This window comes from Chiloscyllium plagiosum, unplaced genomic scaffold (genome assembly GCF_037043375.1).
Source record: "Chiloscyllium plagiosum isolate Xiang-an unplaced genomic scaffold, Cpla_swu_hap1 HiC_scaffold_9, whole genome shotgun sequence".
Lineage (NCBI taxonomy): Eukaryota > Metazoa > Chordata > Chondrichthyes > Orectolobiformes > Hemiscylliidae > Chiloscyllium > Chiloscyllium plagiosum.
Genome location: NW_028270147.1, coordinates 35,917,866 through 35,934,749, shown reverse-complemented (window position 1 = coordinate 35,934,749; position 16,884 = coordinate 35,917,866). Strand labels below are relative to the sequence as shown.

The 16,884-nt window shown below is 41.0% G+C and overlaps 1 protein-coding gene across 2 annotated transcripts in view; it reads right to left on the bottom strand.

Annotated features, from left to right (window-relative positions):
• The window catches only part of eif2b3 (eukaryotic translation initiation factor 2B, subunit 3 gamma), a 142,682-nt gene that overhangs the window by 82,966 nt on the left and 42,832 nt on the right, over positions 1–16,884 (bottom strand). For both annotated transcript variants that reach the window (XM_087990539.1, XM_043699051.2), the window contains exon 5: positions 16,041–16,152. In XM_087990539.1, coding sequence (XP_087846665.1) covers positions 16,041–16,152 — 112 coding nt within the window. The remainder of the gene's footprint in view (positions 1–16,040; positions 16,153–16,884) is intronic.

Sequence of the window (16,884 nt, the reverse complement as noted above, 5' to 3'; positions counted from 1 at the left end):
GATTAGATTAGATTCCCCAGAGTGTGGAAACAGCCCTTCGGCCCAACAAGTCCACACTGACATTCCGAAGAGCAACCCACCCAGACCCATTCCCCCTGACTAATGCACCTAAGTCTATGTGCAATTTAGCATGACCAATTCACCTGATCTGCACATCTTTGGACTGTGGGAGGAAACCGGAGCACCTGGAGGAAACCCACGCAGACACGGGGAGAATGTGCAAACTCCACACAGACAGTTGCCTGAGGCTGGAATTGAACCCGGGTCCCTGGCACTGTGAGGCAGCAGTGCTAACCACTGAGCCACTGTGCCCCCTAGAATCAAAGTTGATCTCATCCCAACCTCAATTCTATTTTCCTGCCCACTCTCCCTACCCTTTCAATCCACAGCTAATTAAAAATCTGTCCATCTCCTCCTTCAATTTACTCAATGTTCTGGCACTGGGGTGAGTAAATTTCACAGTTTCATGACCCTCTGAGAGAAGTAATTTCTCATCAGTTTTAAATCTGATACCCCTTACCCTAAAACTATGATCTCTCCTTCTTGATTGTCCCACATGTCGAACTAATGGAGACCAGAGAAAAATATAAGTATAGTAAAACTAAAATGATAAACCAGCTTCATTCAATTAGGGATAAGATGACTATAGCTACAAAAAATTGAAGACAGTGGGTAGGTATTTTCAGAGTCTAGAGATGTGGAGATGATTCTAGAGATGACTTAAAAAGGGAGGAAGGGATAAACTAGAAATCTACAGGCCAGTCAGTTTAGTTTTGATGGTGGGGAAACTATTGGAAGCAATTCTGAGGTCAGAACTGATCTGTATTTGGAGAAGCAAAACTTAATCAAGAACAGTCAACAAATTTTTCTTCAGGAGACTCATATCTGATCAACTTGATTGCACTTTTTGAATTGACGTGTTTAGAAAAGATTTACCATCTTCAGCAAGACTTTTGTTAACGTCCTGTGTGGGAGACAGATAATAAAGGTGGCAGGCCATGGCATCCATGAAAATTTAGCAAATTGAATCCACAATTGGGCGAGGGTAGGTTGCACAGGGTGATGTCCAAGGGGAGTTTTATGGACTGTAAGTCCATGTCCAGTAGGTTCCCACAGGGGTCAGTGTTGGGCCTTTGCTGTTTATGTAATGATTTAGACTTGAATGTAGCAAGGTTGATCAGTACGTTTGCAGGTGAGACAAAAATTGGTGGGGTGTAAATAGTGAAGAGGATAACCTTAGATTACAGGAGGATATAGACACGCTGATCAGATGGGCTGATCAGTGGCAAATGGAATTCAATCCAGATAAATGTGAGGTGATGCACTTGGGCAGGACAAACAAGGCAAGGGAAGACATGCTGAACCGTAGGCCCCTGGGAAGCACCAGGAATCAGAGGAAGCTTGGTGCACATGTACACCAGTCCCTTAAAGTATCAGGGCAGGTGTATAAAGTGTGAAGATGGCATATGGTATAGAGTCGTCTTTATTAGCCAAGGCATAGAGTTTAAGAGCAGACAGGTTATAGAATCACAGATTCATCGAATCCCTACAGTGTGCAAGCAGGGCATTCGCCCCATCTAGCCCACACCAGCCTTGTGAAGAGCATCCCGTCCAGCCACACCACCACCACCCTATTTCCCACAGCTAATCCACCTAGCCTGTACATCCCTGGTTACTATGGGTAATTGAGCATGGCTAAATCAGCTAGCCTGCACATTTCTGGACAGTGGGAGGAAACCTACACAGACATGGGGAGAACGTGCAAACTGCACACAAACAGTTGCCCAAGGGTGGAATCAAAACCAGGTTCCTGGTGCTATGAGGCAGCAATACTAACCACTGAGCCACCGTGCTGCCTCTGGAACTGTATAAAACATTGGTTAAGCCACAGCTAAGATACTGTGCGCAGTTCTGAAATTCATATCAAAAGAGGGACGTTACAGCAGTGGAGAGGGTGCAGAGGAGATTTCCCAGGGTATTGCTTAGGCTGGAGAGTTTCCATTAAGAGGAGATACTGGACAGACGAGCGTTGTTTTCCTGTCAGCAAAAAAGCTTGAGATGGGAAATGATTGTGGCATAAACATAAGGTGCATAGACAGGGTAGACAGGAAGAAACCTTTCTCCTTGATAGAGAATCAATGACCAGGTTGAACCGATTTAAAGTAAGAGGCAGAGGATTGAGGGGAGATGTGAGCAAAACTTATTCACCCAGAGGGTGGCGGGAATGTGGAACACCCTACTTGTAAGGGTGATAGAAACAGAAACCCTCATAACATTTAAAAAGCATTTAGATGTGCACTGTGATGCCAAAGCATACAAGGCTATGGGCCAAGTGCTGGAAAATCGGCTTAGAACGATTGCAGTTGTTTTTAATTGGCGGGGATGCAAGGGGCCGAAGGGCCTTTTCCTGTGCCGTCGATCTCTATCACTCTATGTATTATTTCTGGTTTGTGGAACATACAGATCACTGAAACACATTTTTTGTTTTAATGTAATGATTAAAATATTGGATTCAAACTATTTTGTATACCAAATTTAAAGAAAAATAATAAAAAGATCAAGGTAATGCAGTGGTTTTGGTACAGTGCATCAGAGACAATTGGTTGACTGTGCATGCTCGCTCATAGTTCCCATATGGTGGGTTCCTTGATCTCAACCAGGCTGTCTGGAGCAGGAATAATGAGCAGAGTTAATTCACTACCGTGCATGAAAAGCAACATAAAATGCTTAACATGCAACGTTGCTCTAGGTTTGGGAATAAGTTCTTGCTTGAAATCTCATTGAGGAATGCTAGGTGTCATAGATAGAACATCAAAGTGACAGGTGTATAAAAGCATAAAATTGATAAAGAAATATCTGAAACTGATCACCTGATGTAACACATCACTTCATTTAATATAGAGTCATAGAGTTGTACAGCACAGAAACAGGCCCTTCTGTCCAACGAGTCTATGCCGATCAGATATCCAAAATTAATCTAGTCCCAATTGTCAGCATTTGGCCTAATTCCCAATAAAACTTTCCTATTCATGTACCCATCTAGATGCCTTTTAAATGTTGTAATTATACCAGCCTCCACCACTTCCTCTGGTAGCTCATTCTATAACACAACACATTTTGTGTGAAAAATGTTGCTCCTTAGATCCCTTTTATATCTTTCCCCTCTCACCTTAAACCTATGCCCTCTAGTTCTAGACACCCCCGCACCAGGGCAAATACCTTGTCTATTCACCTTATCCATGCCCCTCATGATTTTATAAACTTTTATAAGATCACCCTTCAGCCTCTGATGCTTCAGGGAAAATAGCCTCCATGTATTCAGCCTCTCCCTGTAATTCAAACCTGCCAACCCTGGCAACATCCTTATAATTCTTTTCTGCACCCTTTCAAGTTTCACAACATCTTTCCCATAGCAGAAAGACCAGAACTGAATGCAGTGTTCCAAAAGTGGCCTAACCAATGTCCTGGATAGCCACAATACGACATCTCAACTCCGACACTCAATGCACTGACCAATAAAGGCATGTGTACCAAACACCGTTTTTACTATCCTATCTATCTGCAACTTCACCTTCAAGGAACTATGAACCTGCACTCCAAGGTTTCTTTGTTCAGCAATACTGCTCAGACCCTATCATTAAGTGTATAAGTCCTGCTTGATTTACCTTACCAAAATGAAATACCTCACCTTTACCTAAATTAACATGCAATTTCCGAAAAAATACTGCAGAGTAAAGATAAACATATACTTTTACAAATGAGTTTGAATCTTTATTAATTTTAGTTAAAAGGTTTGAAGCACAAGAATACTACAAAGAAAATTGAATTGCTAGCTGGGAGGTCAAACTCTGCAGCCTTTTAAAGATGATGTCATTTCATACGTACACCGATGACTAACATATGTATAATAAGGCATTTAGTACTGATGCTTCTCACAAATACTGATAACCTCTCCAACAAAACCATCTACTCTTTGATCTTCGTATACCACTCAATTTTCCATTTGTTTCTTAAAACCAAATCTTTAATGCAGAGACATCAAAATTGAGCTGCATTATGTTCTATCTGGAGAGAAGGGTCACCGGACCGAAAACATTAACTTTGATCTCTCTTCATTGATGCTACCAGATCCGCTGATCTTTTCCGGAAACTTCTGATTTTGTTTTTATTTATTTTTTTCCTTTATCACAAGATAAAAATATAGTAGACAATGTTTATGCTTCAAACATGAATGAACACTGATGTGAACAACTAATGATCCATAGATGTTGCCTTTTTTTGGAGGAACAGACCATCAGGCCATCGGTACTGGAACACTTAGTAATAAACTGAAGTTACATACACAAGTCCACTGCTGTTCGTTAGACTTGGTCTTGCCAATTTCACTTTGGAGAGCTTTGTCATGGAGAGTTGTTACAATTGGGAAATGGGTAACAAGAAAGTATTTGGGATCTTTGTAATAGCCATGTATTGCCTCAAATGTAGAGTCTGAAGAATATCAAACCAGACCAAAATAAAGACATAAAACTGAAAAAAAATTAAGTGAAAAATACAATGAAAAAGTGTATAAAGAAGCATCTAATAAAAAGTAAACTTCTTGACAATTGAGTTGTAAATTTAAAAATCAAGGCAGAGGACGAGGCCCATCTAACATGCAGCCTGTGGTCTACAAAAGTTACCACAACCCCAAGAGCAGGGTGGGGGTGAAAAGAGATGGCTGGCTGGCTGAGCAACTGATGGGACAGACTGTCGGAGATGATAAATGACCACAGACACCTCTATTGAATTAATTCGCCATTTTCTCAATTCAAGGGAATGCAAACTGTTCTCATAAATTGATTGTTTATGATAAACTGAAGCATTGATATGCACTGGCTTCTTTCCAAGGAAAAATATATTTTCTAAAATAGAGATATAAAATGCTGGAAAAACTTATCAGGTCAGGCATCACCAATGGAGGAAGAATTATCCTACTGGATCAATAATTGGATGATCTCTGACCTGTTGAGTACCCCCAGAATCTTCTGTTTTGATTTCAGATTTCAAACATCCATTGGCTTTGCTTTCATATCTTTCCTCTGAATTGGTGTCAAAATCAAATGCAGTACTCCGGATGATGACACAAAATAGATCAGAATGGAAGCTGTGAAAAGGGGCATAAGGAGCTACAATGGAATATAGATAGGTTAAAGGAGTGTGCAACGACTTGATAAATGAAGTATATTGTGGGAAAATAGAAATAAAGCAGTACATTATCCAAGTGAAGAGAGATTGCTGAGGTATCTGGGTGGGGATCCCTCCCCGGGAGGGATCCTTCTGCAATTTTCTCTCCATAAATGGTGCCAAACCTGCTGAATTTCTCCAGGATTTTCTTTTTGTGTTTCAGATCGCTGTTGGCATAACTGGAGCCTGGTGTGCAGTGTCGTTCCATAGAGATCAGTGCTAGGTCCCTTATTGTTTGAAATATTCATAAATAATGGAGAGCAAAATGGGGGAGGATGATAAGTAAGAAGATTGCGGATAACACAAAGACTGGCTGGGTGGTTGACAGAGGAGGAAAATGTTAGGTTACAGGAGCATATAAATAGATTGATCAGACGGGCAGATCAGTGGTACATGGAATTTAATCTTGATAAGTGTGAGGTGATGTACTTTGGAAGAAAGATCAAGTACTCAACGAATGGCAGACACTATGAAGTTCAGAGAAACAGAGGGGCCTTGGGGCGCTTGTCCACAGATAAAGTTAAAAGTCACACAACACCAGGTTATAGCACTAGCAGTAGCTTTCCAAATAAACCTGTTGGACTATACCTGGTGTTGTCTGATTTTTAACTTTGTCCACCCCAGTCCAACACCAGTTCCTCCACATCATGTCCATAGATAGTTGAAAGTGGCTGGCCAAATCAATAGGCATACAGGATGCTTGCCTTTTTCAATCATGGCATTGATTATAACAACAGGGAGGTCTCTCTGGAGCTGTACAGTACTTTGGCTCAGCCATAGCTGGAATACTATGTGCAGTGCTGGTCACCACACTATAAGAAAATGTGATTGCAGTGCAGGGAATGCAAAAGATGTTGCCTGGGATGGAGCACTTCCACTGTGAAAAGAGCTTGGATAAGCTTGGGTTCTTTTCTTTGAAGCACAGAATGTTGAGGGGGTGCCTGACAGAGGAATATAAGATTATGAGGGGCATGGACACAGTGAATAGAAAGCAGCTGTTCCTCTTAGTCAAAGGGTCAATAACAAAAGGGCATAATTTTAAAATGAAAAGATGTGCAGGTTAGGTGCATTGGTCATGCTAAATTGCCCAGAGTGTCCAGGGATATGTACGCTAGGTGGATTAACCATGAGAAAATGCAGAGTTACAGGGATGGGATGGGGAGAGGGGGATAAAGAGTCTGGTTGGGATGCTCTTCGAGAGTCAGTGTGGACTTGTTGGGCTAAATGGCCTGTTTCCACATGATAGGGATTCTATGATTCCATGAAAGGCAGATTTAGATTGGATTTGAGAAAAAACATTTCACCCAGAGGGTAGAGAATGTCTGGAATGCACTGCCTGGGATTGTAATTGAGGCAGGAAACTTCACAATCTTTAAAAACTACTTGGATGAGCACCTGAAGAGTCATAACATTCAAGGGTATGGGCCTAGCACAGGGAAGTGGGGATAGTATAAGCAATAGTGTCTTCTGGCTGTACAGTCTCAATGTGCCAACGGGCCTCTTCTGCACATATGATTCTAAGGCTCGGTGCACCTGAAACATTGCTCTAACTTTTCACTTCTGATGTGTTTGACATAAAGACCAACATTCCATTTGTACACGTAGATCATTTAAATCAACCTTTTCAGATGTGCTATTAAACACTTCTGGAGCATGTGGGACTTGAACCTGAGCCTTCTGGTTCAGATGTAGACACACAAAAGGCCTCTGCATTTGTATCAGGAGACTGAGCTAGTGCACATCAACACTGAAATTAAGACAGCACATCCATTTCCCTTTCTTGGATTTAGAGTGGATGACCTCATGCTTTCCCTTCATTGAATTCCATTTGCCATAACTTGGTCTACTTGATGATTCACTTTTTGGTCCTATCCACACAATTATCCCCAATTTAGATATAAACCTCTTGTCCAATGCAACTACAATATGATGGAAAGCTGAAGTCCCAATACAAACTGCCAGGGAACTCCACTTGTCACATCATGAGTACATTCTTTTTAACCCTAGTGATTTCAGATAGTCTCCCTAAAGCTAATCTCAATGGCTGAATTCTGGAGTCAGTTTAAATTATAATTTTAAAACTATGCTAGTAAATGTGTGTGGTTGGAAAAAAATGGTAACCTCAAATTATTTAACATAGCCTCATTCCTTTGCTGTGAGGAAGTTTATTTTAGCACGGAAGGCAACACCACAGTGGGTGAGAAAATAAGAAAGTTAAACTTAAAGTAGTAGAGCTTGGCACACTTGGGATACAATGTTTGAACTTGGGACCCGTCTCCATACATTAACCATAGTAAAAGAAATTATGGCACTCTGCCATGGTTTTATAAATAATCACCAAGAACCTGCACAGGGGTACAGAACATAAACAAAAGCTAAAAACTGCACAGTAGTGGAAACACAAGGAAGATATTCAAGAATTCAACCCTTAACATGTTGAAGACATTAATTTAGATTAGAGTAGTCAATTGGGAAAGTTAAAGGTCAGCAGGTATGATGTAGAAGTAGTAAAAATACAGCATTTGCATGTTTGGGCATAATTTAATCCTATCAACATGAACAATTACAGACTTCAATGGATGACACATAACTGATTCATAAAAAGTCATATGAACTACAGAGCTGGAAATCAGAAACAGAACTGCTGGAAAAACTCAGCAGGTCTGGCAGCATCTGTGGATAGAAATCAGTTAACGTTTCAGATCCAATGACTCTTCTGCAGAACTGATGAAGAACTCAGACGTGAGTTCTGAAGAAGCGTTACCCGACATCAATCACTAACTCTGATTTCTCTCCACAGTCGCTGCCAGACCCGCCGAGTTTTTCCAGCAATTTCTGTTTTTAATCTTAACTGATTTTAATTTTGCTGCCTCTGAATCTGAGCACATACCCAATTTGTTATGATACTTTAATGGCAGACTCTAAGATAGTACATCGGTAACTTTCCAGCCAGGGCTGGTGGCAGAGAGTGAGAAAGTTCGAAATTGTCAGTATAAACACGGAGAGGTAGCCACATGCCTGTGGGTGATATACCAGAGAACTAACAAAGGGGGGGAGCTCTGGCACACTTCAAATTTCATGGCATCAACGGAAATGCAAAATAGTGTGCTGTACCTTTTATACAACCCACGTTAAAACTGCAAAAGTATTCACATACTTCGATCTTAAGCTAAAATTCACTCATTGTATTCAATTTCATTATTTCTTAAAGTGCTTGGTTGTAACTAATGGCTTTTTTCCTTGGGGCAGATTTTTGCAAAAGCAACAATGGAAAATAAAAATGGCCAGTCTTAAGAACCTAACCAGTGAACATCTAACCTTGTGGATTCAATCAAAAAAATCTAATGACAGAACTACACAAAGACTGGATATGTAGAAAAATGCCATGCTGTTTTCACAGGAAATACATACTACTGAAAAGAAATGATCTTCAAAGATAAGGTTTTGCATACCTGTTTTTGCTTCTTGAGCATCAGTGTTAGAAAGTTGGATAACAAACTACCTACAACATCTTGTTTGAACAGTAATTCAGAATTGAATGGTTAATGATCAGATAAATGTTTTTTCCAGATTCATTAACAGATTTGTATCTGAGTTGAATATAACGGTGCATTGGAAGACGTTTACTCAAAATGTAGAACACTCTAGAGCATACAGCAGCTCAAAGCATTACACACAATCCAGATAACACACACAATCTCCCACACAGACCTCAATGGATATATTTTCTGGGTGAAAAACTTGATGGTTGGATATCATAGTGACAAGATTACTTTACTAAACCAGTAAATCAAAGATCTGAAGTAATAATTGCAAAATGACAGTTTAAATCTAGAAAATGAGATTTTAGTTGAAAAGATTCCAAAACAAATGAAAGGAAGTAGAAAGCTACCAGATAATGATACAATTCTCAACTGTTTCACTAATAATCTCTAGGGAAAGAAACAAAAATGGCAGTGATTACAGAAGAACTGGAGGAGAGTATGGTGAGATGATGCTATGATGTAAATTATGGAATTATTGTAATTTTGAGTTAGTAACCACTGGACTTTTATGTCTTAAGTTAATAATTAAGCATTTGTGTGGCCATGGTGATTTCTTTTAAAACAGTTTGATGCTTAAGACTGAATGGTTTTGTGTGCTCCACTGATGCATTTTTTTTTGTTTATTAGTTTGTTTCACGACCCAGCAAGGGAAAGTATAGGACCTCAAGGTTTGTTTGAGGCTTCTGGAAGTTGCTAATTTCAAGATTAAGAGAATTACCAATAAGTTAGGGCAGAAGGCTTTAGTTTTTACTTTGAGTTTGGAGCAGTTCTTTGAAGTCCTTGGAAAGGAAAATGCTGCAGTCCGCAAGAAGGCAAGGTTACTTAATGAACGAGAGTAAATAATTAGTGTAAGCCCTAGACCAAAAGTATTGGGATAAAACACTGGAGAAGTTACTTATATCCGAATACACTGAAGTAGGTGTGTGAAAACTTCAGGGAGAAGCAATCTGCAAGTCCAGTCTAAAAAGTGAAGAGACTTAAACATACAGTAGTGTTAGATACAGGAACTCTGGTAAGTGTATTTTACAAGTTGCATTTTTTTGGTATTGTACCAGGGCTGTGTTTTGGGTACTAGACAAAAGCTGTTTTATTTCTTTATAACTTATAAAAGGCACATTTGGGATTAATAGGATTTCTTTTACTGTTGCTTTACAAAATTTTGTATTTGTATTATAAGTACAGAGGAACCTCGATTATCCAAACGAGATGGGTGGGCACTATTTCGTTCCAATAATTGATTATTCCGTTAATTGACTGAATGCCTCTCCTGGGGCTCAGAGTTTTCTGAAATTTCCTTTATCCTCGCTCTGCCTGCCTTGCTTTCTCTCTCTGTCTCAGGGTTTGCTTCTGAGCAGACACACACTTGTGTTGAAGGGACCTGAAGAACTGCTGAAGCCCCTGACGACCCCCATCAGTTCAATGGAATTGACACAGCAAGCACTTGCTAAGTCTGCTCCTTGTTCAGGAGAGAGACAGAGAGGGGGAAGAGAGCGAGGGAGTGCGAGGGAGTGCGAGGGAGAGAGAGAGGGAGAGAGAGAGGGAGAGAGAGAGGGAGAGAGAGAGGGAGAGAGAGAGGGAGAGAGAGAGAGGGAGAGAGAGAGGGAGAGAGAGAGGGAGAGAGAGAGGGAGAGAGAGAGGGAGAGAGAGAGGGAGAGAGAGGGAGAGAGACAGAGAGAGAGAGACAGAGGGAGAGAGACAGAGAGAGAGAGTGAGTGTGTGTGTCTCCAGTCAGTCATTTGGACATGGTGCCTGGTGATGTCCAGAACTGTTCTCAGCAGCATTTCAGTAAGCCAAATTCACTTTTAATCACTGTAAACAAAAGACGCGATCAGTGTTGCAACACCTCTTTGGTGTAATGTTTCTATCAGGACTTGGAGATCTTCTTTGGATAATCCAAAATTCGGATAATTCATATTCAGATAATCAGGGTTCCTCTGCAGATTGCTTTGCTTATTTTAGTTTATCTTCATTTCTTCTGTTAATACAATTGTGCTTTATTGTTACACCAAAATCTGCAGTAACACATGCTTATGTTTCAGCAAGCGAACACTTTGTCATAATGCTAAAACATGAGTCAGAACTAGTTGTACTTTTATTGATAAATGTCTTGTGCATCATATTCCAGATCAAATAGCAGATAGATGTCCTAATTCTAGCCCATTGGAAGCAGACTAAAACTGGAGTTACCTTTGGTAATAGGGAAACTTCTAGAAACAATTACTTGGGATAAATTAACTGTAATATGGACAAATGTGGGTTAATTAAGGAGAGGCAGCAAAGGCAAATTGTCTAATTTACTGGAGTTTTCTGAAGAGGTAACAGAGATTGCTGATGAAAGCAATATTATTGGTGTGGTGTACAGGGACTTCCAGGGGTGTTTTAGTAAGTGGCAACAATAGAATTGTTAGGAAAGTGGCAGTTTATGGAATAAAACGAACATTAGCAATGTGGATACAAAATTGACTGAGGGTTAGTAAAGAGAATAATAGATAATGGGTATTTTTCAGGCTGAAGGAAGGTTTTTAGTTGAGATCCTCAGGAGTTAGCAGTGGGACTCTTGCCTTTTCTGATACATGTTAACAATCTAGATCTTGCAAGGGACAATTTCAAAGTGTGCAGATAGTACAAGACTTAGCAGAATGGTTAATTGAGAGGATGACAAGTGTAGAAAGGAGAACATTGACATGTTGGTGGAGTGTGTGGACAAGCAGCAGATAAAGTTCAATGTAGTTAGTGTGAGGTGCTGCACTTTGGTTCAAATTACATGGAGCGACCACATAAAATAAAAAAGTACGAATCTAAGGGGTGTACAGGAGCAGAGAGACAAGTGTGTATATGGGCATAAGTCATTAAAGTTCGCAGGATGAGTAAAGAAAGCAATTAAAGCATACATATTCAATATTTTAATAACAAGGGCATAGACTATAAGAACAGGGACATATAAGAGCAGGGACATTATGGTGAACTTGCAGATAGACATTATTTAATCCTCAGCTGGAGTACTGTGTGCCATTTTAGCTGCCACACTTTAGAAACAATGTGTAACATTGGCAAGAATGCAGCATAGGTTTAGAAAAACAGTTCCAGGGAGGAGAACCTCCAGTTATGAAGCTAGACTGGAGAAATTGGAACTGTTGTGCATGGAGAGGAAAAGACTGAGAGATCTGATCAAGGTTTTCAAAATCATGTGGTCTGGACAGGGTCAAGAGGGTCAAACTGTTCCTGCCCATAGAATAATTGAGAACCAAACAGCACAGTTTTGAAATATTTTGCAAAAGAAGTGAATGCAAAGTGAGGAAAAACTTTTCACATAGTGAATAGTCATGGTTTGTAAAATACTGCCTGGAATTGCGGAGGAGGCAAGTTCAATTGAGGCAATCAAGAGGGTAGTAAATGATCATTTAAACAGGAATAATATAGGAACTTCTCATAAGCTGAAATGCTCAGAGGGCTAGTACAGACATGATGGGCTGAATGGCCTCATTCTGCACAGCAACAATTCTGAGATTCTGTAAAACCTTTGTCCATATGTCCAGTCCCATAACAATATGGTAAACTCCTAAATGCCTTCTGATCTGGTACCCTGTCTTACTGACAGCATGTGAATTACGCGTTTGCCCCTTTTGACACCAGCATTGAAAAATAAATTGCTCAACATGCTTGAATGGTACCTTGAGCAGTGAAGTGTTAGAATTATTGCTCTTCAGCCAAAATCATTACGCACTCAAAGTAATCATCCAGTAAATACAGTAAACCGTCGGTTTTTGTACACTTGTGTATATTTCTATACATTAAAACATAAACATTCTAGCTTAGTAGGATGTGGTTCCTCCATATGTTGCCTTTAAAAAAATGTACAGCCAATATCATCCCATCTGGAAAAGCAAGCATGTACCTTTGAAAGATCCGAGACTTTTTCTTTCCTTTTCTTTTCAACCTGTGAATGAGCTGGTTTATGAAAAGCTTGTAAAAATATGGATGGTCATGCATGGATTTAGGGAAACAAAGCTGCATTCAGACTGGCACTGCTGGACCCACAGTACTCATTTGTAAATGCTATTCTCCCTTCACAATGCATCCAGTCTGCCAGAGAAGAGTATTAACGAAGCAATGTCAGTGAAATATAGACCAATAGTCTAGTTATAAGAACGAGACTTGTTCTGATATAGCTTCCCTGACAATAAACTGGCCAATGTGTTGCTGGAAAAGCACAGCAGGTCAGGCAGCAGCCAAGGAGCAGGGGAATCGACGTTTCGGGCATGAGCCCTTCTTCAGGCTCATGCCTGAAACGTTGATTCTCCTGCTCCTTGGATGCTGCCTGACCTGCTGCGCTCTTCCAGTAACACATTTTCAGCTCTGATCTGCAGCATCTGCAGTCCTCACTTTCTCCAATAAACTGGCCAAGTAAATATTACATCTGAAGAATGAAATGGCTGACTGCTAATAAATCTCAACAAAAACATAAAAAGCTGGAGGAACTCAGCAGGTCTGGCAGCTTCTGTGAGAAAAAGCAAATAGTTCAGACCCAGTGACCTTTCTTTAGAACTTTGAGAGTATAGGCTGAGGGGTGTCCTTAAAGAGGTTTATACAACCATGAGGAATATAAAGTGAGTAACAAAGGTAATATTACAACATTTAAAAGACTTTTGGATAGGAATATGGATAGGTAAGATTTAGAGGGATTAGGACCAAATGCAGGTAAATGGGACAAATTTAGTTTTGGAAACTTGATAGGCATGGGTGAGTTGAGCCTGAGGGCCTGTGTCTGTGCTGTATGCTCTATGACTCTATATCATCTCACAGTCCTGCAAATGCAGTTGCAAAACTAACTTCCCAACATCCATCTCTAAGATACTTCTTACTAAATGTTCTTATTTCTCACGCATTAGTTATCCAAATCCAATTATTTTCCTAAAAATAACAAAAAGAAATGCAGATGCTATAAATCAGAAACTGAAACAGAAGTTACTGGAAAAGCTCAGCAGATCTAACAACATTTGTGAAAAGAAATTAGAGTTAACGTTTCAAGTCGGGAAATGTTAACTCTTGATTTCTCTTCACAGATGCTGCCAGACCTCTTCAGCTTTTCCAGCAACTTCTGTTTTGGTTTCCAATTTTTTTTCCTCCTTTCACTCTAAGTTTGCTCACTTAGCATGTATCAATGTTTCACTCATTGTTTTAAGGTCAGTTTCTTCAAGGAGTAAGCATCAATTTCTCATTCATTTTAAAGATATTGTCTCACTTGACTGGCACATCAACCAATTCATGCCATGCTGCTTATCAAGTAGATACACATGTTTGAAATCTATTCTTCAATGCAAGATCTCCCATCCTTTGCACCAATCTAATTTGAACTGGTATCAGCATATTCTCGCACACTTAAGTGGTATCCTAATACCAAATCACATGTTTTAAAGCCTCACATGGTATTATCATGAGATGTGAGTTTTTTTATTGGTCACGTTGCTACTGGTGATGGCCTGATTGTCAAATTCAGTTCTGTTAAAAAGAAAGGCAGTGACCTGAACATCACCAAAAGAAAATTATTAATTTAGTTTTCTCATCTAAGTTTCCCTTTCAGTAGCCAACAAACTATCTTTTTGATGGGAAATGATCTAGCCACTTAGCAATTTACGTAGAATTAAGATTTCCCAACAGGAAGAGATCAAGGTTTTTCGTTTCTAGAGTAAAAGCAGCAGGTGAGGCAGCATCCAAGGAGCAGGAGAATCGATGTTTCGGGCATGAGCCTTTCTTCAGGAATGAGGAAAGTGTGCCAAGCAAGCTAAGATAAAAGGTAGGGAGGAGGGACTTGGGGGAGGGGCGTTGGAAATGCAATAGGTGGAAGGAGTTAAGGTGAGGGTGATAGGCCAGAGTGAGGGTGGGGGCGGAGAGGTCAGGAAGAAGATTGCAGGTTAGGAAGGTGGTGCTGAGTTCGAGGATTGGGACTGAGACAAGGTGGGGGGAGGGGAAATGAGGAAACTGGAGAAGTCTGAGTTCGCCCCTTGTGGTTGGAGGGTTCCTAGGCGGAAGATGAGGCGCTCTTCCTCCAGCCGGCGTGTTGCTATGGTCTGGCGATGAAGGTGTCCAAGGACCTGCATGTCCTTGGTGGAGTGGGAGGGGGAGTTGAAGTGTTGAGCCACTGGGTGGTTGGGTTGGTTGGTCCAGGTGTCCCAGAGGTGTTCTCTGAAACGTTCCGCAAGTAGGCGACCTGTCTCCCCAATATAGAGGAGGCCATGTCGGGTGCAGCGGATGCAGTAAATGATGTGTGTGGAGGTGCAGGTGAATTTGTGGCGGATATGGAAGGATGCCTTGGGGCCTTGGAGGGAAGTAAGGGGGGGGAGGTGTGGGCGCAAGTTTTGCATTTCTTGCGGTTGCAGGGGAAGGTGCCGGGAATGGAGGTTGGGTACTCCACTCCCGGCACCTTCCCCTGCAACCGCAAGAAATACAAAACTTGCCGCCCTTACTTCCCTCCAAGGCCCCAAGGGATCCTTCCATACCCGCCACAAATTCACCTGCACCTCCACACACATCATTTACTGCATCCGCTGCACCCGACGTGGCCTCCTCTATATTGGGGAGACAGGCTGCCTACTTGCGGAACGTTTCAGAGAACACCTCTGGGACACCCGGACCAACCAACCCAACCACCCTGTGGCTCAACACTTCAACTCCCCCTCCCACAACACCAAGGACATGCAGGTCCTTGGCCTCCTCCATCGCCAGACCATAGCAACACGCCGGCTGGAGGAAGAGCGCCTCATCTTCCGCCTAGGAACCCTCCAACCACAAGGGGTGAACTCAGACTTCTCCAGTTTCCTCATTTCCCCTCCCCCCACCTTGTCTCAGTCCCAATCCTTGAACTCAGCACCACCTTCCTAACCTGCAATCTTCTTCCTGACCTCTCCGTCCCCACCCCCACCCCTGCCTATCACCCTCACCTTAACCTCCTTCCACCTATCGCATTTCCAACGCCCCTCCCCCAAGTCCCTCCTCCCTACCTTTTATCTTAGCTTGCTTGGCACACTTTCCTCATTCCTGAAGAAGGGCTCATGCCCGAAACGTCGATTCTCCTGCTCTTTGGATGCTGCCTCACCTGCTGCACTTTTCCAGCAACACATTTTCAGCTCTGATCTCCAGCATCTGCAGTCCTCACTTTCTCCCAGAGTAAAAGCAGGCACGTCATACGTTATTAAGTCCACATTTATTTGAACGTATTAGTACCTGTTTTAAAGAAATAAGAAACAGAATAGAAAAAGTGCTGAAATTACTCACTTCTGCATCAAGGACTTCTTAATGACAAGCTCGTCATCCAAGTCAGCTTCATTAGCCAAGAAAAGTAGACGTTTGCACGTGTCATCAACTCCAACAAAGTCCCTTTGTTCAGCTGTGCACATCAACCAAAGACAAAACAAATTTTGTCAGTTCAGCTACATCATTCAATACTTCTGGGTGATATAGAGGCATCAGAAATGATTCAGAGGAGGGCCACAAGAACGATTTCTAGTTTGAACAACTTTTGTGACTCATAGAGGCTTAGAAATGCTGGTTACATTAATAGCAGAAATGCCAAATTTTCATGGAGATCTGACAGAACTTTAAGATAGTTAAAAAGAGTATATTGGGTTGTCAGTAATAGATTTGGAAAGCTCAGAGGTCACATGCAGAATTTTGCAAAGGTAAAGCTGTTTGAAGATTCGTTTTGCAGATGGTTGTAAATCGATGGAACAAATTTCATAAATGTACTCTGTAAGTAATGCAAAGTAATATAAAAGCATGATCAGAGAAGAATATTTCAGATTTTTTTTCTTTTTATTGTCCTGAGATTTTTAAAGTTTGCTTATGCCTTTCAGAAGACTACACTGCATCATGGCTGAGAAAAACACAGGTTTGATGGATCATATAGTCTTTTCCTGTCCATGATTTACTTCATGCCAAGAATATTAATGGAAGTCATCCAAATTAATGCATTCAAGTAATGCAAAGGAAGATATGTACACAAATATTTATATGTGCGATAAAACAATTGATTATCAGTTTGCCCATAGGTATTTTATGTTCAAACATCATGCAACAGTGACATCATGAGTGTAAACTGTGGGCAGTAGTCCCAAGTGAT